The 24707-nt window shown below is 39.6% G+C and overlaps 1 protein-coding gene across 2 annotated transcripts in view; it reads left to right on the plus strand.

Annotated features, from left to right (window-relative positions):
* Nucleotides 1-24233, plus strand: part of TFPI (tissue factor pathway inhibitor) — a 38200-nt gene extending 13967 nt beyond the window's left edge. The window contains exons 3-9 of one of the 2 annotated variants that reach the window (XM_015826394.1): nt 7380-7580; nt 11868-11906; nt 13758-13934; nt 14504-14590; nt 15646-15690; nt 21938-22120; nt 24097-24233. In XM_015826394.1, the coding sequence (XP_015681880.1) occupies nt 7380-7580; nt 11868-11906; nt 13758-13934; nt 14504-14590; nt 15646-15690; nt 21938-22120; nt 24097-24203 (839 nt within the window). In that variant the 3' untranslated portion in view covers nt 24204-24233. The remainder of the gene's footprint in view (nt 1-7379; nt 7581-11867; nt 11907-13757; nt 13935-14503; nt 14591-15645; nt 15691-21937; nt 22121-24096) is intronic. The other variant, XM_015826395.1, reaches the window with a different exon arrangement.
* Nucleotides 24234-24707: the final 474 nt, after the last annotated feature.

Raw genomic sequence — 24707 nt, forward strand, 5'->3', positions numbered from 1 at the left:
CCTTTAAATATAATACAGTTTACATTTAGTGTAAATTAAATCACATTTAATGTTTTGCCTTGCTAGTTCTCAGTTCTTTGTTCTTGTCATACCTATATATCGGTGTCTGATCCTTGCCATGCCACTTAAAACCAAAGCACAAGTTCAATCTTATAAAAACAAATGAAATCTGGTTTTGTGCATTTGGTGGGAAACTGGAACCAAAACATTTTTCAGTTCTTCAGAAAATATTGTATGAAATTTTTCTTCCCCGCTTTTCCCAGAATTGTGGGAAATGATGTGATGAGTTTATTCCATTATATCCAGTTTATGGCTGTTATTCTAGTTCAGTGGTGGCGAACCTATGACACGGGTACCACAGAGGGCACTCGGAGCCCTCTGTGGGCACACGCACCGTCTCCCCAGCTCCTCCTCCCACGGCCCCCTCCTCACCAGCAGCCCTCCCGGAGGAGAGTCACCCCTGGGTGCAGCCCACGCGAAGCAGCGCAGCCAAGGACATGGTAGCCGGGCAGCAGGGACAAGACTCTTCACTTGCGCCCCATCGTGCGCAGATGATGCTGTGGGGCATGGGCAGAGAGCGTGGCTGCCATGGCGCTGGGCTGCCTGAGTGATCTGTGGCGGGCCGTGGAGGTGGTGGGTGGCCCAGTGGGCAGGGCGGAGCAGGGATGCGGGGGCGGTTTTGGGGCACTCAGTCTCTAAAAGGTTCGCCATCACTGTTCTAGTTCCTACTGAAATCAGAGGACAGGTTGGGCATCCATTTCAATAGCAGGAACATTCAACAAGCGTAGGCTGTATTCTGGATTTCTTAGCAACTGTATCATTCTGAGTGTGGCCTCCACAATTGCTCCTCCATTAGAATTCTTGGTGTGCGCCTATTCCATTCTGGAAAATCATTCTGGAAGAATGGGAACAAGAGAAGAGACACATGTGTAAAAAAATTCTCATCTCCCTTTCACAAATTGAATCCTTTCTTGGATTTCCACCTATTCATGAATAACAGGGACCTTTCTCTTAATGGGCACCAGGTTAATCTCCAATGCACTGGAGGCATTAACAAACCCATATAAATATAAAAATATGATTTTTATGCTATCGTGCTATCAGTAACGTACTTGTTTTTGTTTTTTGTGTTTACTTTTTGTTTATTTTTGCAACCCTTTTCCTATTAGTCATAGGTTGGCTCTAAGAGAAAAGAAAATAGGAATTGAAACAAGTTAGTGTGACATGTAATCACAGGTTTACTTTAAACTCCTACTGAAGAGCAAGACATGAATGCCATTTGTACTTGGCTGAAAGTACCGTCTATCTTGGCAACTCCATCTTTCAAGATTGGGGGTTTTTTAAAAAGAAATTTGCAGGCAATGACGAGGTTGACCTACCAATTTTAGCTCTAGTTAGCCAGTGTTTTTTGTGGATAGTCTGTTCCCAGGCTGCTGTTTCTTTCAATTGTCTGCTTTTGTCCATCTCCCCCACATTTGTTTTCTCTGCCTTAGTTTCTTCTTGCCATATTCACTGCAAACATTTTGTATTGCAATCCTGTGGTTGCTGATGAGGCATCCCAAGCAGCGCAGGATATGTTGTGTGTTCCTCTCCAAGGACCACAAGGGCAGTTTGACCTTATTACTACCTCCCAGCTGCTGTGGAAATTTCCTTAGAAGTTTGTGTGTATACATATTGTCTCCTTGTTGAAACTAATGTAATTGAGCTCATGACGGGGAACTGTCACGTATAGAGGAAAAAGTTCAAATATACACCCTCACTTCTATTCTGTTTGAATGAGCCCAGCAAAGTGTGAGATGCAGTGGTGTGTTTCCTGTGGAATTTCTGCAACTCAGCAAATATCTTTACTAGAGAGATGAAGTCCAATTTCGGTATATTTTTATTACCAAGGAAATACTGACCTCTTGAATCTGACCATGTGTTTAGAAGTCTTTGATTCCAAAAAGGAAATCTTTAATGTTTGAAATAGAAACAAAGACAGCTGCACTTCACGCAGTGTATAAATAATGACCAACACAATGGAAAAACTAGGATGTTGGGGTTTGGGGTGTTTGGTTTTTTTTTGTCATTCCCAGAGCTGCTAAGAGAAGACCTATTCTTTATGCCTTAGGGTGCCAACAAACTAGTCTAAATATAGTTTTGGATGAAAGATTGGGACAGCTTCCATCAAAAGGGTAAAATTAATCTCCAGTGTTTTGACATATTTGTTCCATTATATTACCACAGAGTTACGCTTCTGAATTCTTTGACAAAAAAATACAACACCAGGAAATTAAAGAAAAAATCTAATTTGTTTGCACAGATTTTACTATCTGAAGATACCTTAGTGAGGCAGAGGGAAGCTGCTTTTTCTCTTTTCTTCTTTCTTTCCCTGAACATAAACCAGAAGGAAAATAAGATGCCAAGATATGCCAAGAATCAAACAAAAGAAAAAATTCTCGGATGAAAAAACTGTTAATTTTCTTCCTTCGGTGTAAACTATTATGCTCGTAAAAGTGAATGGAAACTTCCGAGTACTGTGTGCAATTGCACCATTTATTGGGAATGTGTTAACTATTAAAAACACCAAATGTTGTAGGAAGTGCAATATATTTCTAAGAGGCCACAAAAGCTCTTGAGAATAAAAGAACTTGTTTTTGATTTGAGTTCATTCAGCTCAGGTTGGGTTGTCTGCAAAACTGCAAATAGCCTTTGGATGTATAGGAAACAAATTTTTCCACTAGAGAACAGTATCGTTGGATTCCATTCTGAGAGTTATAAAAATGAGGCATGTTTTGCAGTAGTAATGATGTAAAATCATTGACTTTGCCAGACTGATAGGGCTAGTTCCCACAACTTAGACATATAGGAACCCATCCAATGTGTCCTGCCCATTGCCATGTCAGTCAACTATAAAATAATAAGCGTCATAAGGGACAAACCCAAGTTAACTGGGGTAAACCACAAAAAGATGATTCAACAATCTGACTCAATATGCAAAATAGACGCAACATCCGCCCACCCCACATGCACACATAGACATTTTCACAGGAATATAGTAAATCCAGATTTAATTGTGCTTTCAGGTTTTTAATGTCATTTAATAATTGCTGAGATTTTTTTAAAAAAATAAGAATCTCCTTTTTCCCAATTATACATGATAGATATCACTAAGCTCCCATTGTTCATGGCTTCCTTCTTCCTGCCCTTCTTCTCTTTGGGGCACTGAAATGGGTCCCATTCTTTCTATTAAACAATTTATACTCTTCTTTCCTGATCAGAAAAGAGGGAGGCATTGCAGCCACAGATGAAGCACGAGCTTTAGGCCTTCAAAATCTAGCCTGGCCCTTTCTTATATATATTATTTTATTTTCTGGTTCCATCCTCATGGCCAGACAGGAATGATCTAAATTGACAGCAACTGCAAGGAAGAAAATAATTAGAATGAACTCCTGGAGACAGTCCTAGGATGGGATCAGGGCAAGGGAATAATTCAAGAGGAACTTGTTTGGCAAAAGCAACAATATTTGATTTGCATACAGGATCAGATTAGTCTTGCCCTGAAATATGCAGAGCCCTGATTAAGGCTCCTATCTTATTGGGAGGGTGTGCAGTCTGAATTCAGCGTTGTCCAGGCGTAATAATGCAAGTAATTCAAAGGACTTTGCTATAAAAAAAAATAGCAACAGCAATAAGACTTAGATTGTATACCCTCCATAGTGCTTTACAGCTCTCTCTGAGTGGTTTACAATACAGTGTCAGCCTATGGCCCCCAACAATCTGCTCCTCATGTTACCGACCTCAGAAGGATGGAAATTTTAGTCAACCTTGAGCCCTGTCAGGACCAAACTCCAGGCTGTGGGCAGAGTTAGCCTGCAATACTGCATTCCAATCACTGTGCCATCAGGGCTTCTCCTATAACAGTGGTGGCGAACCTATGGCACGCGTGCCAGAGAAGGCACTCAGAGCCCTCTCTGTGGGCACGCGTGCCATGCCCCAGAGATGGCAACCGTCCCTCTTCAACCAGCCGCCTGCTAACTCGCTGAGTTCCCACGTGGCTGGATGCATCCCAGCACAGCTGGTTTCCCTCCCACCCGTCCCGTCCCTCCTGGCCTCGCATGCTCTCCTTTTCTCAGGCACGACCCACTGCATCGCCTCCTCAGCTGTCGGCCAGCTATCCAGCTCAGAGGCGGCTTCTTTGAACTGCTGGCGGCGGGCTGTGGAGCCCCAGAGTGCACCAGTTGAGAGGCCGGCAGGCTGTGGCTGCTGATGGACACCGTCAGCCCCCATGCACTCGCTGGCCTCTGTGTGCGGGGGCCGATGGTGTCAGGCAGCAGCCGCCTCGGCCCTTGCCTTGCCCCATGGCAATGGCACCCCCGCCCTGCCGTGCCTCACCCCACAGGACAAGCCTCCTGCCTACCGCCCCATCTGCCAGAAACCCCCTGGATCTCCCCCAACCCTGTCCACCCCCCACAGGTGTCCCTCCCACGAGCAACATTGAGGTGACCACGCCCACTTTGGCCAACCCACCCAATCTGCCATGACCACCACAGCCACACCCACCCAGTGGGCCACGCCCACCTGGCACCCGGTGATAAGTGGGTTTTGGGTTGCAGTTTGGGCACTCGGTCTCTAAAATGTTCGCCATCATTGTCCTATAAGGCAACACCAAATTAAAAACCATTGAGGTGCCTCACACAACCAATGAACAGCATGCCTTGTTTCTAAAATCCTGGTCTCATCCCCTGTGGTTGACAGAGTCAGGACCATCTGGATCTCAAATGACATGACACAGGTTTTCCTGAATTTTACTCAATCACATTGTTTCACGAAGTTTACCCAGAGTATGCCAACACACTAATAGGACAGAAAGAAACGATGGCTTTATGAGTGTTCTTTGGGGATTGGGAAGCTTAGCCGATGAAATTTCAGCTTGGATCCTGCTCCGGGGAAATCCCTGATATCAAAGTTTGGCAGAGTTCCTAGCTTATTCCACTGTCTGACTTCTGGGCTTTCCCCATTTCACCAGATGGCAAAAGCTACCTTACCTCACTGCTCTTTCCCTGGACTCCTCAGCTGCTAGCTGCCAATTTTATCTTTCTCCCATGGGCCACATGGAGCTCATACGCCCACATTCCCCCATGGTGAGTTGATTCATTGACTCCAGGAGAGGGGAAAGAGAAGACCGTTGCAGAATTTTGAGCACTGGGTGCAAAATGCCACTTGGGAACAGTTAACTTCTGAAAACTGGGGAAGATTTCTTGCTCTTAAACTTCACAGGAAAAGAACCAAAAAACTAAAATATTTCTGTCCACAGATGTGTACACATGAATATCATTTCCAGATTTTGCATTTGCACTAAAAGGCTGCTAAGCAGTTTGAAAACGATACCCTTTAAAAGAATATGATCTCTAAACACTGATTACATCTTATGTCATCTTTTTTTTTAAAGATCTGTATCATACGTATTAAGATGTGGTAATTTATCCTTTGTAATCTTTAAAGGAAATGAATAAATGAACAGTGTGTCTCACACTCCAGTTTTGTAACTTCCAGGGAATTAATGGCTCTTTGATGTGCAATTTCTAGGCAGATGCTGCCCCCTAGTGATTCATTGTGCTTCTTTAAGGCTCAATAATACATATTCAAATGGTTGAATGAAGCTGTACGTCTATATAAGGATGTATATTTAAAATACTGTATTTTAGTGTCATTTAAGAGTTTAATATTGAACTTCATAATTTACTACATTTACTTAATTTCGTTGTGAGTTACACAGTGACAATAAAGATATCCTATTCCATAATAATATAATATGAACTTATATAGATAATGTATGCTATATGTAATATAAGCATAAAGTCCTTTTTCACGCTAACTTGCAAGTGAAAAAGTATTGTACCAGTGAACCTACTTTTCAGTAGTTTGTTCATGGTCAGTGATATTCTTGTTTCTTTTTATCATTACTGTACATCCTACGATAATAAGCATAGTAAGTATGCTTTCAGCAGAGAGGAAAATAAATATTTTTTTTAAAAAAAAATAATAAACAAGGTTGAAAGGAGTACATGATCCTTGAATTGACAAAAGAAAGCTTATAGTATACACAATATTTATATAAAGAAAGCCATAGTAAAAAGAATAAAATAGTTGACCTACCATCCAGGCAAAGAGGCTTTAGGCTTGAAAAGCTTAGATCTCTCTGCATTTTTAAGCAAACGAAACATTTCTCATTCCACTGGTGCATTTGATAAGGTATCTTTATTTTTCCAGTGTTCTTGAAAAACTATATTGGAACTAGCAACCAATATATTTATTTATGGGATAAGCATAGTGAAGGACTTTGCAAACTCTAGCATATGCAGCCTCCCTCTACAGCTAATATAATTGGGGTTACAAATTGGGGTGAGAAGGGCTTGTACATGCAAAACTGATTGGCTGATAGTACTGTTCTCTGCTTTATCTTGCAAGTAAGCTGGCAACTGGCTGGTCCAGGCAAAGCCCAGAGTAAAATTTTACTGGGTTCTTGCTTTAGATGGGTAATCTCGTCGCAATTTTTTTAAAGCTGGAGTATTATCAGAATGGGTTTCTAGTTTGTCTGGACAAAGGGACAGAAGGTCAGGATTTTCATCTGCTTCTGTCAAGAGCAAATTCTGTTCTAAAGTAAATGTGGAGGAAGGAATAAATAAAATTCAGATTGCAGACAAAATGCCAGACTAAGCAAGTGCTTTCTTTCCCCTAAATAAACTAAAATCTAGATTTTGGATTCAAGAGTTTTACATCCAGTAGAAAAGTTTTACTTTATGAAGCCTCAAGTTTCTATATGAATTACAGTTATAAGTTAATTATTTATGGTTGTTTTATTCCCAAATCACTAATTTGATTTTAGGGCATAATGGTACTCCGTACATAAAGAAGGAAAACCAGTTTGATGCAGTGGTTAGGGTATCAAGTTATAAACTAGGAGGCGTCCAATCGTACCGTAGAAATGAAACCAAATGGGTCACTTTGGGTCAATCACTCTCTTTTAGATGCAAGAAGGAGGCAAGGATAAAGAAAATTTTACTAAACAAAAATAGAAAGAGGAAGGAGCATTATGTTGTTCAGGTATTATTTATAAAAATAATAAAGGGATTTTAAAAAAAATCTACAGTGTCTAGTCCAGACAGTCATCAGAAGTCAAAACTGACTTGAAGATGTACACACACAAACACAAACTGAAATGTTGTGTTGGACCAAGCAGGAATATTTTACAGATATTTCATTCTACCTCTTGGAAACAGAACTGAATATATATGATACATCATGTTTAGATTCCTTCAAATACCTTTGGCTATTATACTGTTCAATTTATATCAGGGTACACAGTATATGAAATACTGTTATCTGCCTTCTTTCAGGTCTCAGTTCATCCCCACTCATACTAGGTATGTCGATCTGTGCCTTGAAAGCTGATTCTGGTCCCTGCAAAGCCCTGCACACCCGCTATCATTTCAACATTCATACCCGCCACTGTGAAAGTTTTAACTTTGGTGGATGTCAAGGCAATGAAAACAACTTTCTAACCTTAGAAGAATGTCAACAAACATGTGTCATAAAAGGTCAGTATATACCTTGCTACAATTCTTTGTCTTTTTTTCAAAAGAAACACTTCTTTTTAAATCTCACACAAAACTTATCACATTGTTATCCTATGTACTATTTGCAGAATATACAAATATATACATGATCAGGAGGAAAGTATTTATGATCTAGTGTAGAATTTTAACAAAGTGAGAAAGGTTTTACGTGTGTGTGTGTGTGTGTGCGTGTGTGTGCGTGTGCGTGTTGACTATACAGTCCCAGTCACAATCATTACTTTTTGACTGTTCCCTCTTCCTTATACCGACCTCTGGATGTTGAAGAATAAATCATATAATATATATAATTATCCATCCATCAGACTAGACTAGACTAGACTAGACTAGACTAGACTGGAATAGACTAGAATAGAATAGAATAGAATAGAATAGAATAGAATAGAATAGAATAGAATAGAATAGAATAGAATAGAATAATAACTTTATTGTCACTTTGAATGTACACTAACTGGCATACATTAAAATGAAATGTCATTGCATTCAGTTCTCAAAGGGTCACCACCTCCGTTATACACTGCATAAATATGACAAAAATAAATAAATAAATACAGAATTATGCCTATACCCACATATATTATATGACACAGAGAAACAACAGTCTAGTTCGGATTATGCATGGCGAGAAAAATGAAGTTTACAAGTTTACCGGACAGATGGCATAGGGAACAAAGCTATTACAGAATCAGGTAGTCCTGCTAGAAATACATACTTCGAAACCTCCTCCCAGAAGGTAGCAACAAAAACAGACCGTAAAGTGGGTGTGTGGGGGTCTCTAACAATGCTTTGAGCTCTAAGCATATAGTGCTTATAAGCAGCATCCTGACTACCAGGGAGCGAGCTTCCTATGATCTTCTTGGCTGTCCTTACCATTCTCTATATGGACTTTCTAGCTGAGGCACTGCTGCCACCAAACCAGACAATGATGCAGTTTGTTTAAAATGGTCTCAATCGTGCCTCTGTAAAAAGTGGCCAGGATAGAAGGAGAAAGATGTGCTCTCCTCATCCGATGCAGGAAATACAGATGCTGATTTGCACGCTTCACTAAGGATGACGTGTGGAGAGACCAATTCGGATTGTTAGTTATCTGCACCCCCAGATACTTAATACTGTTGACCACCTCTATAGCTGCATCCTTGATGCTGAGTGTAGTATGACTATGCCGGCTATTTCTAAAATCTACAATGATCTCCTTTGTTTTATCAACATTTAGAACCAGGTTACTTTTATTGCACCAGTCCACCAGAGCCTTCACCTCTTCCCTATAAGCATCTTCATTGTCATCCCAGATAATATCTATCTATCTATCTATCTATCTATCTATCTATCTATCTATCTATCTATCTATCTATCTATCTATCTATCTATCTATCTATTATTTATTCTTCAACATCCATAGGTCTGTATAAGGAAGAGGGGGCAGTCAGAAAGTAATGGTTGTGACTGGGACCTTATAGTCAACACCTTGCCACATTTTTACATGCATTGCACAATCACAGAAGCCAGATTGACTTTTTTGACCCCAGCAAACATCTTCATTGATATCCCCAAGAAAACATAAAACATTGACCGCACGTTGGAATAAAAATGATTTCAGACATTTCCAAAAGGTGAAAAATGAAGGAAATTCAAGTGTTTAGGAGGTGTTGTCATAGAAAAAAAAAGTATTTCCCTCCAACAGCAGATTCAAGAATAGTTAGCACTATATTATTGTCAGATTGTATTTTTGAAATTAAGTTTAAAAAAACAGAAATACAAAGCAGGCAAGGATAGTGTCATTTAAAAAAAAACTTGTTATGATTAGGATAGATATAATTTAACCTGTTCTGTATATGCAGCAATGGGGGCAGGGAATCTTGCAATGAGGAGCTGGATATTGCTTATTGCTTGTATTGGGGGCTGTATATCTGTTCTAGGGTAGTGTTAGGAAACATAAGACTCTAGGAATTGCACCAAATTAGATCATTGATCTAACTCGCCCTATTCTTGTAGTTTCCCAAAGTATCAGTTAGTGATTAAAGCCATCCCTGGAGACATCACAAATTAAATTTGGTGCCATGTGCATGTGAAACACCCTTGTACACCTGAACTCTGGTCCTTTTTGGAATTAAAAATAGATCAAAGATAAATATAAAACTTTGGAAAGGTATTTTGAATAGTAAGCTCCACGTCTCATTTTCACAGGCAAAATGAACATTAAGTCCTACCGCACATTACCAACAGATGTAAATTTGATGCTGTAGGCCAGGCATGTTAAACTTGCGACGTCACGTGACGTATCGCGACTTTTTCCCCAATGCCAGCAATGGGGTGGGCGCGGTTTCAGCATGACACATCCGGCCCACAGGCCGGCAGGTTGACATGCCTGCAGTAGGTAATTTCCATGTTTTAAACTTCAATCAGTACTAACACTATACACATAAAGCAGATGTTATCCATGTTTAGTAATTCAGGTATACTTCAGATATATTGTAGGTTCGGTTCCATAATAAAGCAAATATTGCAATAAAGCAAATCACACAAATGTTTTGGTTTCCCAGTCTATATAAATGTGATGTTTACATTATACTGTGGTCTATTAAGTGTGCAAAAGAAAGCCAATATACATGTTTTAATTAAAAAAATACTTCATTGCTAAAAAATGCTAAACATCTGAGCCTTCAGCGAGTCGCAATCTTTTTGCTGGTGAAGGGTCTTGTAAACAAAAGTGCACTAACTGTGTAATAAAGTGCAGTAAAGTTATGCCCATACTAAAAGTCCAAGTGGGAAATATATCTTATAACCAAGAAATTAATTCAGCGGGGGTTTAGTTATTCCAGAGTTTCCAGCAAAGAAAAGTACTATCAAATACCTGGCTGATTCAGAAAATCCCAAGGAGAAACTTTTAATAAATTTTTCTGCCAGAAAAAACAATCTTACTTATTCAGTCAAGGCAAGTGAAAGCACAGCAATGAGCAAGTATAATAAACATCATGAATTTATATGCTGATCTAGAGAAGCTAAACCAGTCAGGGCCCAAATGCATGTTTAAGGGTGTATAAATGCAGCATAAGATGAAGTGTTTAATTCAAACCTAACAAAAGCCAGATGAGGAAATAAGATCCCGGTCTCCAAGGGAAAAAGGTTTGAGTCATGCCCTTTAACCTTAATCTCCAAGAAAATTCAAAATCCTCTTAAGATGAGAAGGAAGGGGGGAAGTTATGTTATAGAACCCTTCATTTAAAGAATTTTGACTGGTGGGGTCCAGAAAAAGGGCCTTCTCTTTCATTGCCCCCATCCTCTGGAATATTCTCCCTTCAGAAGTGAGGTGGGCTGTCAGTCTCCTGGCATTTTGAAGGAGTTTGAAGACCTGGCTCGGCCAACTTGAATGGCACTCACTGAGCAGCAAGCCACCCTGGGGATGATTGGCACCTTGACGTCTTTCCCCCACTACACACACACCTTTTAACGTCTAACTCAGGGGTCCCCAACCTTGGTGACTTTAAGACGTGGACTTCAATTCCTAGAATTCCTCAGCCAGCTTTGCTGGCTGAGGAATTCTTGGAGTTGAAGTCCACAAGTCTTAAAATCGCCACGGTCGGGGACCCCTGGTCTAACTTATTTTATTCTTGTTTTTATTTGGCTCTTCTTATTGATGCACTGTATTTTTATGTGGCTTTTATGCTTTTAACTCTATACCACCCAGAGTCCCCCTGTGAGATGGGCAGTACCTAAATTTGACAGGTAATAATTAAATACCCATGGAAAACAAAACTTCATGGAGTCCCTCTGAATTTGGAACTGAAAAAAGATGCCATAGTAAAATTTTCTGATGCATCTGTAAAATGAATAACTGTACACTTATAAGGTTTGAAAAAGAATCATGATTATAAGGTGTTCTGCAACATGTATAATTTGTAATCTCTTTCGAGTTTGGGGTATTGCCTCTTGCTTGGCTAGTTACTGAAATTAGTTTAGATGCTTTGTGTACATTTCTTATATTGGACTTCATCATTTTCAGCGAAGTTTGTTGCTACTATCTTTCAATTACCTCAGCCTGCCCAACCAGTTTGGACTGAGTTCACATTTTACAAGTGCTATCTATTAAAGAGTTTTATTTTATAGAACCCAGGAACTCTGTGGCTGTGGCTGTCTTGTAGAATAGCATTTCCCCCCCAATCACTGAGATTCAGATGGCTCTGAAAAATTATAACCATATGAGAATTTTTACCCATTTCTAGATCCAGTTTAAAATTACTTTTTCAATTTCAGATTTACCAGGGAAGAGAAAGAAATTAAGAATTAAGAAAGGTAACTTATTGTTTTATTGTGTTTTGTCATCTCTCAGTATTAAGAAATAATTAACCAACAGAAATATGGCTGGGTTAAGTTACTATACGGATTTTACTCAAATGTCTCAAGTTCTTGTTAACTTATAAGATCGCTGTACTTATCACAGCAAACAATAACTATAATGATTTTTTTATATTTCTTTTCATCTGTAAGAAGGAGAGGGGCTCAAGAATGAGATCACTTTTTTATGGTGTTTGATTTTGGAGGGCTTCATATTAACAGTACAATGCAATACAATAATTTTAACTTACAATTTACAATGTATAATGTAATATAATTGTATCGCAATTAAGGTTTCATTGTAAAATGAATAATGAATGAGAAATGAAAATTGTCAAGGTAAATTATTAGTGTTCATATCATATCAACTCAATTATCCTTAGTTAATTAGGTTTTAAATGGCTATCTTCTTTGCCTTGCATATGAATATCTTGATTGTAAAGGTTCCATTATCTTGAATCCCATTGAAACCAATCAAAGTACTAGGAAAGCAGTGACATGAGAATTAGAATTAGTATGTTGCAAGACAGATATTCTTTTTTTTTAAAAAAAATTATTCAGAAGGATATTTTTACCCATAATAATCCACAGTTTTGGAAGAATTGCATTAAAGTTGATTTCATTTCAGAGTTCAGTTTCTGGATCCAAAAACTGTCAGAGGACAGTGCTATCTATTCTTTCTTAGGAGATATAGGAATCAAGCAGAAAGACCTCTGAATGCCACTAACAATAAGTTTGGTTCATCCTTAAATAAACTAATTTCTTCCCATATCACCAAAATTTAAGTTTGGCCCCTTAGGTTTAAAGTTTGAGTTTAAAATGAAATGATGGAGAGCATTTCACTGTTATTAGACTAACATAGATATCGTATGTAAACTGATGCATTAAAAGTGGGATAACCAAGTTCAGATCTACCCCCAGATATATATTTTGTAACTTTGGGCCAATTATTCCCTCAGCCCGACCTGATTCACAGCACTGCTGTTAGTATAAAAAGTGGGACAAGGGAGTGGTATGTGTATATGCCATCTGGAGCTCCTGAAAGAAAGGCAGGATATAAATTTTGTAAATAAATAACAGAACGAGAAGTCTGATATCTGATTGACAAATTTAGCCGAGTTATCCTTATGCTCTCTTTTGGAGCATGTTTTTGAAACCATTGTCCATTTTCCAGCTGCATTAGAAGTTGTAGCAGCTGTTCTTACTTTCAGTAGTTTGTGGTGAGATCATTTTTGTAGCCTACATTTGAAGACTGTGTAAATATAGCTGAGTTTAAGCCTGACAACCGACTATAAGGAAAAAAGATACAAATCTCATGGTTTTGTGAGAGACATTTTCTATCGTAGCTCACCTTTTTGAAAAAGTGGGGCCATCTGGACTCTGAAATTAAATATTAAATATTATGGCAGCATGAAAGGTTTACCATTCCCTTGAGGGCTATTGCCTAACTGTGGCTCAAAAAATACCAGAATAAACCAGGCTTGTGAAACTCCTCACATTCTGTCTCTGTTATGCCTATCCTGGAAACTGAACCAGCCATATTATTTGCAAACCAAAGCAGAGTATATAGCAAGTCCTTAGCCAGCTGCTGTGGATTAATACACCACAATTACGTTATGTGTCACATTCTGAATATGTTACAATCTTCCACCTATAAAACTAGAGTACTGAAGGATTTCCTACATCTTTCCTCCTGAAGTCAATGGGACTGAGCAGCATTTAACTTTAGTTAGAACTGAATGATTTGATCATGAAGTTAAGAGGGTTCAGTAACATGATTTTCCTCCCTGCAACAATCCTAATTCACAGAAAAGCCTGCCTTCTGCCTTTTGGAGAATGACCCTGGCATCTGCCGAGGATTAATCCCCAGGTATTTCTACAACAAAGAGTCACAGCAGTGTGAAAAATTCCAATATGGTGGTTGCCTGGGAAACCAAAACAACTTTAAAACTTTGCAAGAATGCCAAAATACCTGCCATGACAGGGGTAAGTGGAGCTGTTTCATGGGTACTTTACCTGCATCTCTCAGTGTCTTGTTAGTGTAATGTAAGAATGGAGAGACTCTGGCCTTCCAGATCTTTTTATAAAGCAACTATCACCAGCTTTTATTGGCTGAATTACCAATAGCTGATGGGACTTGGAATTTATAGAATTTGAAGCCTGTGGGAATGGTAATGTGTGTGCTAAGCTGCAACAGAAATTCATTCACATGTTCAGTTTGAAGGTTGCTTCTATGGGTGGTTGCTATCATGTGCCTTTATATTTGAGGACAAAAAGCAAAGACAATAAGGAATCAGAAAGTCTCCGCTGAAAGAACTGCCTAAATTATGCATTAGCAAGCTAGTATGGTGCAGAACAGAAGGTCGGAATAAACTCCTGTTTCAGTTTAATGTAAACAAATGTAAATGAAGTGAAAACTGCTTCTTACCTTTAAATAAGTTCAAATGAAAAGAGGATTTCAGGAAGCTACAACCTTTGGGTATTAAATAAATGTTAATCACCATTTTCTCTGTCCCGATATACCATTTTGATCAGACTTTTTTTTTTAATTTCAGTCCCCTCAACCAATTCACTACAAATAGATGGTGACCGCATGGTTTTTAGTACTATTAGTAATAATAGTGCTCCACTTATTAAGCAAGGTATGTATTAATAATTTATTCCTGAGTAAGAATTAGGCTCACTCTACATTTCTAATCTGAATTTTTCCCTGTCATGTTTCTACTTTGCCTCTAGTGATTCTGAAGGGCATTCAGTTTATTAACTAAGGGGATTTGTGCAAAGCTTGGTGACCGATTGCTCCATTTTTTATTTCCTCTGTATTCCATCATCTGTATATTTGCTTTTTAAAAATCAGCTGTTTGTGCCTCCATGGAAAAGCTGCTTCTCGGTGCATTCTATTATTCTCCTAAAATATAGTAAAGTTTCTTTTTATCACTCTTATATATAATGCCTAAATAGAAAGGAACCATATGAAGCTTCCTTAACCAGGATCACATAGTGCATATATTATATTATTTATTCTGACTGGTAACAACCAAAAACACACTCAGCCCTGCTAACTAATACTGGGTATGGTAGAAATTGCTGGGAATTTCTGTTTTGACTGCTAAACTATAGTTTACCAAGGAGATCTCAAATTTCTAACATGCCATTGCAACATGGGAATAGTCACACAATGCATGCTAGCACCTAGCATGTTATCTGACAAATTATTCCTTCTGAATGTGCTGGATTTATATTTTTCTGCTTTCTGCCTGAAGGAGTCAGTGGCACCACTGTTCACATCAGGAATATGCACTTTGTCTTTAGACTAATGGCTCTCCCTCCAAACATCACTGAGGAAAAATAGATGAGTCCAGGGAAGCCAAAACAAAAAATAGACTATAAAATCCTCATTAATAAATTAAATCAGAGTTTCATTCATTTCAGTTCATTTTTAATTGTTACCTAACTATCCTGCATACAGTATCTCCTAGAGTCTCGAGACTTGGGATATATAAATATCGGGAAAGAAATAATAAATACTAACATTTCTGAGGTAATTGTTAGTGGCAGAAATAAATCCCTTTTGTTGTTTTTGCTCTTCTTTATTTTTTTTTATCTGAGAGCTCTCTTTGAAAGGTTTATTGCCATTGCTTTTCCATGAGAGTACGCCATATTGGAGATTGAGACTTCTCATTTTTATGATCCACAGTTATACGTCAGGGAGAAAGGAACAGCTGGAAAAAGACTGATCACGGTTGCTATATTTTTCTTCTGGCCATCTGCACTTGCATTCAGATGTGCTTCTGGGAACTGGCTGGTAGTTTGTGGATTATGCATGCTGGCTAGAAAACTGGAGTGCATGTAAGAGAAGTCCAGGGAGATCTTCTTAATGAACTTTGGGACTGCCTATGATGGGAAAGTGCTGTGTGGTTTTTCTATATCCTGGCTTCATTCATGACAGAACATAGAACTTTGCTTGGGCTATAATCACCTAATCCAGCAATGGGATGGAGGAAAGGCTCTCTTGTTTCACCCAAAATCCAATCAAGATGAAGGATGGTACAGACATGTTCTGAGTAGATAAATAAATAAAGCATTAAAACTGTTTCTAGAATAACTAACAATATTTTTTTGGTGTTTGCCCTGATTGAGCAGCTAAACACATCTCATGTTTGTATGTCTTTAGATTGATTCTTCTTCCTTGTGTAGGCAAGGATCTGCTGTTGAATTTGGACAATCCACTCAAAACTTAAACCTATCCAGTCAGGGGTACATATCAGTGGGAAAACATGGTAGCTTAGAAGTTCTTAGTTCTAGTTCTTAGAACTTAGGAATGCTATCTTCTAAGAATATCTTGGCACTCCTATAGAGCAGGGCTTTTCAACCTTGTCACCCATTGTACCACTTTTAGGATATGGCAACATCCGAGTACCACCAGTCGCCTAGCAAGGTGTCAAAAACTTGATGACCCCCCCCCCAAAAAAGGAAAAAAGTGATAAAAGTACAAGTAGTCCTCAACTTACAACAGTTCGCTTAGTGACAGTTCAAAGTTACAATGGCACTGAAAAAAGTGCCCCCCAAGCCACAGCCGAGCAAGACACCTGCCTGCCCACCCGGCAGCGCTTTTCCTTCTATCCGAGGTTTCCATTGTTGTGAGCATTTCTGTTGAGGATTAGCAGCGGGGGTGTGGTGGGGGGGTGTTTGGTTTTTATTCCCCCAATCTGCTGGGTGGTTGCAGCAAGTTTCGGTCACTTCACATGACCCTGGAACACTGTGACCGTCATAAATATGAATCAGTTGCCAAGCATCTGAATGTAAATCACAAGACCCTGGAAATGCTGCAACATTCCAGCTGATCGTCGCTTCTTCTGCGCTCAGCAGAAGCGCCAGGATCAGCGCCGAGCTCCAGCTGGAGCCTGGCACTGATCCTGGCGCTTCCACTGAGCCCTGACAGTCCTGAAGAAGTGCTGATCCTGGCGCTTCCGCTGAGCCCTGACAGCTCTGCAGCTCCAGTCATCTCTTGCTCAGGCTTATGCGGTGCTGACACCGTTTCAGCCCATTCCCCTCCCCCACTACCACTTTTCTAGGATGGTCGCGTACCACCTGCCAGGTGCCACTGTACCACAGGTGGTACCCGTACCATTGGTTGAAAAGCCCTGCTATAGAGCCACAGTGAAGAACAGTCTGACAGAATTACAAAATCCTGATGAGATCACATTACAGATAGTCCTCGACTCATGACTGTAATGGAACTTGTCCATTACGGTCAAATGTCATGATGGTGATTAAGTGAAGTACCCATGTGATCATCCCTGCTCTCTTCCCAATGAGGTTGTTTAATGAACATGCAGTTCATGAAGCAAAGCATGGGGTGGCTTGGGCTCTGGAGGAGACCGTGGCCCAGGGCTCCCAAAGCCTTCCCCACCTTTAAGGCATCCCATGGTCCACTTCCTGCTCCTCAGGAGGCCCACAGGCCTTGGGCCTGCTTTCCATCCTACTGGACCTAATACCTTTTCCCTTACCTCATGTCACCCATTACACACTTACCTTTCGAAGAACTCTATAGTTCAAGTTAGGGAAGCAAAGCAAGCTGTTTTGTTGCTGGGCTGGGCTGCATGATCCAGGAAATGGCCACCATTTTCCAAGCAGCAATAATTCTGAAATTGCACCATACAACCCAGCAAAAAAACAGTTACTGTGTTTTCTAAACCCAAACTCCAGAACTCTTTGAAAGGCAAGTGTGCAGTGGGTGATGGGTAAGGAGGAGAATGGGGGGGCCTGATGGGGAGAATGGGGGAGGGCGAGATAGGCTGGGGGGGTGCTGTAGCATCCCTGTGATTGGTCATAAGGGCAAACAACTATGGGGTATTTTCTGCTGGGGGGGGAGTGTCTGCTGTAACTTCAAACATTTGCTAAATGACCAGCCGAGAAATCCTTCTACATTACTCAGATACACACAAATAAACACACATTCATACACATGCACCAAAGTATCTTCCTCTAAATGCCTAACTAGAGATAAAGCCAACTTGCAGGGCTTAATGGAAACAATTTAATTTGCCCTTTTTTCTTGCACAGCAATCTTCTTGGTAAGTGGCAAAAGTAATCAGATAATCATATAGAAAAGAACTAGATAAAATTTCACTCTAATGAAAGAGATTTGAAGATGCCATTAATTTATAAACTGTTTTCAAATGGCTTTAGCAAGGCATGAAATGTTGCTATTATCTCTGAGTCTAGATAGTCTGCTGAGCTACTATTCTTTCTGTGTCAACTGACTCCTGTAGTATCATTCCTTGACAAAACAGCCAGCCACCAAGTATTCCTTGCAGTAGTTAAATAATATCAGCAATTTATTACTGCTCTGTTAATTGCTAATTGCATATTTTAATGGAAAATGGTATTTCATAGTTAGCTATCATAATCCTTACAGCAGGGGTATGAAATACACACACACACACACACACACACACACACACACACAAAGAGAAAGACTACAGAAACACAGACATTTGAAATTTGGAAAAAGTGTCCTGGACAGGAGAGAGAGTTTTATGGGGAGGGAGTCAAAAAGGCAAGATGGTGGCCACGGCAATATGACTGAAGCTCTACCCCTTCTTATATGTGTTGATGTCACATGCATATGCAAAGAGGCAGGGTTTCAGTCATGTTGCCACGACTGTCATTGTGCTGTTTTTGAATGGTTAAAAGGCAGTAGACAATGTTCTAATATTTCTCTTTATAGATATTCATAGATAGGAAAATTTTATGGACAGAATTTCATCCACCTACTTAGCTACTTTCTTCAACTTCATGCTGTTTCGCTTTGTGGGTATGTGTGTGAGTGCATTCATATGTGTGCATGTTTCCATTTGGCCAACTTCACAGAAGAGGCAAAAGAATAAATTCAAAATGCAAGATTAAGGGGATTAAGAAACACCTCGAGATGTTCTAGGAAATGGCTCTGCTAACATAATATAGAACATAGAATAACAGTTGGGAGGGACCTTGGAGGTCTTCTAGCCCAACCCTCTTTTCGAGCAGGAGACCCTATAACATTCCAGACAAGTGGTGGTCCAGTCTCTTCTTAAAAGCACCCACAACCTCTGGAGGCAAGCCATTCCACTGATTAATTGTTCTCACTGTTAGGAAATTTCTCCTTAGTTTTAAGTTGCTTCTTTCCTTGTTTAGTTTCCATCTATTGTTTCTTGTCTTCCTAAAGGAAGGGGCCTTGATGTGCAAAGTTGTATCATCTGCCCAGTGTAGAATTAAGCACCTAGTTCAGTGGTTCTCAACCTTTTTAATGCTGCGACCCCCAACTGGTCGTAAGTCGAGGACTAAACCGGTCGTAAGTCGAGGACTAAACCGGTCATAAGTTGAGGACTACCCAACCGGTCATAAGTCGAGGACTTTCCCTGCCCGAGAGCGCCGCGCATGCGTGGTTCTGCCCCCTGCGCCGGCCAAGGCGCACCTGGCAAGCGGCAGAGACGGAGCAGGCCGACCACCAGCTGGCCCAGCCCAAGGGAGGTAAGGCACCTGCCGGAAAAGGGGAAAAAATGGCAGACAAAAAAATGGCGGACAGCCTTGCTTGGCGACCCCCGTGAAATGGTCGATCGACCCCAAATGGGGTCGCGACCCATAGGTTGAGAACCGCTGACTAGTTCACTTTCTCTTGACACCAAAATGCCTTCAGTCAACCCCTGGGATAAACTGGAAGTGAGTTTAAATTAAAAACCCTGCATGTTCTGTGCAAAGAGCACAAAAGGCACTGAAAAAAAGCTTGTTCAATAGTTTCATAAAAAAGGACCCCCTCAGAGTCACAACGTGAATCTGTTGCTTTCTATTCAATGAAAAGACGTGTTCTGTATGTTTAGTTTGAGTCTAAACTGACTGAGGGAGAGATTTCCTTCCTGGCATTTTATAAGCAAATTGCTATTTCGGCTGTTTCCCCTGTGTTTTTTTTTTCCTGTAACCTAACAGCACATACGTATAATTTAAGATTTTACTTAGTTTTGTAAAATAATTTAAGCTTCAGGTTTTTATTGCCTTTTTTTTTTTACAAGCTATGAACCTGGACAGGTTTGGATGCCATAATACTATCTCTATCATTATTTCTCATCTAGAAAATCAAGGCCCTTAAAGACTCCAATGACCAGTCCTTGCTTTGCTTAAGTTTCATAAAACCCTCTTGATTCTTCACACAAATCACTGATATCTTTGCACCAAATAGACTTATTGCTGTTTCTCTTTCATGGTTGTTTCAGAAGACAACATTCTTTACTACTTAGTCTCACGAAGACTGTATCTCTTTTATTGTTGTTTTGTGCCTGTCTATTTGTTTTAATGCTTGAGGACACCTCTGAAGGTATCTGGGTTCTAATGCTAGAAAGGACTATGAATCTAGTTGTACAATACCCCATAAACTGCATTTTGGTTTCATTTCCAGGCACAAGAAGTACAATTATCTTTCAGCAGGGATACTATAGGATTTGCGCAACATGTTGTAGACAATGTCAGACACCTGGGATTCTTTGGCTGCTCCAGAAACCTGACATTTGTTGGGATTGTTGCTGAATACTGCTAACGTAACATATAATTGGACACTATGTGTGTGTGTGTTTGATAATACCCTAATATAATATCAGTTTGCAGCAATATAATAAGAAATTAAAATGACTACCAGCTTCACTGGCCAGTGCTGCTTCTAGTTCTTGTGCTTAGTCCTAGTTCTTGGTGCTTGGTCCTAAGGCTATGGCAGGGGTCTTCAAACTTGGTCCTTTTATGACTTGTGGACTTCAACTCCCAGAATTCCTCAGCCAGCGTGCCTGGCTGAGAAATTCTGGGAGTTGAAGTCCACAAGTCATAAAAGGGTCAGGTTTGAAGACCCCTGGGCTACGGAGTCAGAACTGTAGTGTCTGACTTAGCCAGAGAAGGCCCACTAGCAGAAATCACTTTATCTAGCTCTCCCCAAACTATCAAGTCAGAGCTGCAGTGTACCTTCTATAAGCTTCTCATACCATCATATGTCTGGGTTATCTCTTTTCTTCTTTTCTCTCTTAAAAACATGTGCCCTTTTTCAATCTTCCTTCCTTGTCTTCAAACAGACAGCATTCTTCTAAAGTGGACAAGTTTCAGAAGTGCTGAATATCATGGTGCCTTGTAGTTTCTTGAAACATCAAGTTTTTAGAGAACAATTTTAGCTGCTGGAATGCATTTTTCACAAATATGTGAAAGCAGCAGCTTATGAAAGGAGTGACCTTGTAAATAATGGAATGTGATGCTTAAATACAATTTCACAGTGGTTTTAATGAGATACGGTATTGGGGAAAAAACAACCATTCATGTTGAGCTTGGTTAAATCTAGAAACTATGTACCTAATTGGAACAGTGGCTAGAACATCACACATTTTAAACAAATTTAATCAAGGGTTGATTTAACTGACTTATCTTGGATGTCAGATTTATTAGTGCAGCATGGCATTGTCACAAACTGGCAATCTAGGCACGCTTGGCTGAGAATTCCCATCATCCACAACCTTCATATCCATTGGCCTCATTGGGTGGGAAAGGGGGTGTTGATCCATCACATTTGGAGAGCATGAGATTGGTATAATCTGGGATAAAATACCTGTGATTTTATCATGAAAATTCAGTTCTTTTTCATGATTTATTTTACTGTTCGCTTGTATTCGTGCCACTATGGATTTCACTTCTATTTTTATTTTTATTTTTAAAAATAGTCTATTTATATAGTATGACAATTATTATATTAAGTGTGTGTATTTCACAGTTTTATATTACATTAAATTTTGATACTTTCCTTTGACTTAAAAACCTTCCCAACAATACACCTGCGCGCACGCATACCACACAGACACACATTTTAAATTATGAGAACTTCAGTGCAATATAGGAGAAATGGGTATTTCTCATAGAACCAAAAATACAAGAATCCAGGATTCTTCTATTTCTCACCATGTTTTCTTACTTATTATGTCTAGACTTATTTCTGCTCCCTTCTCTTTGTGTGATGCCCATGGACAGAGGACTTTGCAAAGCAAATGAGAAACGGTTCTTCTATAATCAGACTACTGGAAAATGCCGTCCATTCAGCTACACTGGATGTGGTGGGAATGAAAATAATTTTACCTCTAGGAAGGCCTGTGTGCAGATGTGTAAGAAAGGTACAGTTGCAAGCCTTGCAACACTTGGGTTGAAGTATTCTTCGTTAAAGTGTTACTGCAAAATCCAATCTGTGTCGGTCACCGTGACCAGAGGTTTAAACTCTTCCGAGCTTTTGGACTCATGCTTGAGTCCATGTTAAGGGAATTTCTCTCTATTGGAATATGTATTGGAAGAGTAGAGAGAGGTTCTCTGAAGATGGGCTCTAGCACCAGTCTGAAGGCTCAGAAAACTAAATCGCTGATCCTGGTGACTGACCCAGATTGGATTTTGCCACATTATCCTGGGACATGTATATTTGCCTTCATTTGTAAAGTATTACTACTGAGTACACAAGTCAAAGAAGTCTGTCCTGTTGTTTACCTTTAACAAGCACCTAGAGGATGTACTGTACGTATCTTCTGGAAGCCCTAAACACCAGCCATTAGCACAGCTGAATAGAAAAGATTCAGACTGTCTCCTGTTAGGAGTTTGAGTGCAATACACAAGCTTTTAAGGTTTGCGATAGCAACCAATCAGTATGCTTTGCCAATCTAATGGGGCTGGAAACCTCATCAGAGGTTGCTGAGTTTTCACCTTCTCTCCCTATCAGTGATGCTGGCTGCAGCTCTTAGGATTGTACTTCAACACACTCACAAGCCCCCCCCTTCCCTGTTCTGTTTTGAAGCATCTCTTTTGAATGCTACGTTGTGAGGCAGTCAAGAATACCGGATTAAGTACCTAACTAGGACCATAGAAGCTTGATATTCTGTTGATGTCATTAACTCTTACTCCAATCACCTACTTCACACTAACTTGTAAGACTATGGAATATATGTAGAATTTGCAAAATGGGGGAGTAGGGGGAACATGTACAATGCACTGATCTCCATACAGAAAGAGTGGAATACACTTGTCACAAATAAAGAGAGCCAGTTTGATGTGATAAAGATGCTGGCCTGGGAACCAGGAGACAGTGAGTTATAGACCCACCTTAGGCATGAAAGCCAGCTGGGTGACTTTGGGCCAGTCCCTCGCTCTCTCAGCCCAATCCCTCTCACAGGGTTATTGTGGGGAAAATAGAAGGAGGAAGAGTATTAGGTACATTCACCACCCTGAGTTATTTATAAAGATAATAAAGGCAGGATAAAAAAATATTTTAAGAATCATCTGAAGGAACTCCTGGTTAGAAATAGATATCTATTTCTAACCAGGAGTTCCTTCAGATGATTCTTAAAATATTTTTTTATCCTGCCTTTATTATCTTTATAAATAACTCAGAATGGTGAATGTACCTAATACTCCTTCCACAGGGCTGGAGATTATTCCAAAGAGAACTATCTCCTTGTGTTTTTGATACCAGTTTCCATTCATTCATTCATTCATTGGCTACCCTCTTTTTTTTTTACAATTCTGAGCAGGTTGCAAAATAAAACAATATAAAGTATGAATGTATGAAACCTTAAAAAGAAGAATTTGGAAAAACGACACCAAAACACCACACAGTTGCTCTGTCATTTACTGTAATCCAACACTTGGCGGGGGGGCAGGTCTTGAGGGCTTGTTAAGGTCAGGGTGGCGATCATACAAATCTCAGGGGGAATATTATTCCAGAGGGCAGGAGTCGTGACAAAGAAGGGCCACTTCCTGCGTTTCCCCTCCCAGAAGACCACGCCTGTGCCTTTCATAAACAGGCTTTTGGTTTGTTAATCTTTTATTTGTCCTAATGAAATAGAAGTGTGTAGGTACACCAAAGGCATCAATATCTCTTGTCATAATGCTTTCAGCTACCGGAACAATTGCTGTATATTGTTAGTCCTAAATTTGTTACAGCTGGTTTTTTTTTAATGTTCCCACTTTAAGGAGTTTGTAATATATAATTAGACAAAAGGGAAACAACAGAAAGAAGGGCGGGAAATTGAGGTGGAGAATGAAAGAGAAAAATATGGCATGCTGTTTAATATATTTTGTCATTTCTTTTTTTTTCTCCCTCCCCCAGGTTTCATTTCGAAGAAGGGACAAAAAGGTGTCATGAAAATACGTCGGAAAAGAAAGAAACAAGTAGTCAAGCTGGTGGATGGGGCAATTGTTATTGAAAGGATTTGAGCACTATATAATTAAACATTCTGAAAATGTTTCATTTTAAGATCTACTATTCTTATATTACCCACATGATTTAACACTGTACCATACAAGTTATTTATCAAGGTTTTCTATAGCAACCTTTAGGTCTCTCTATTCCCCTGGTGTTTTGCCAGTCAGGAGCCAAACTTTTTACTGTAAAATTAATGCTGTGGGTTTTTTTTTATGATTATTACATAGAATTGCAGAAAAAAAGGCTGTGATCCAGAACTAGCTCACTTTATCTTCTTATTCTGACATTATCCAATCACTCTGACTTGTATACCATACAGAATTTGCTGAATATACAGCCTTGTGACTGAAGATCACTTTGTTTTACTCTCATAGGTAATTGATTTGCCTGAAGACTGATTCCTTGCTATATGGATCCTTAGGCAATAGAATATTATTGGACTCCTTTGGATATAATCGTTGAACCTGTGTGACAATATACAGTTTAGAATAATTATTTCAATTATTAGATACTCT

The sequence above is a fragment of the Protobothrops mucrosquamatus genome, unplaced genomic scaffold (assembly GCF_001527695.2).
Source record: "Protobothrops mucrosquamatus isolate PMUCROS unplaced genomic scaffold, P.Mucros_1.0 scaffold3096, whole genome shotgun sequence".
Classification (NCBI taxonomy): domain Eukaryota; kingdom Metazoa; phylum Chordata; class Lepidosauria; order Squamata; family Viperidae; genus Protobothrops; species Protobothrops mucrosquamatus.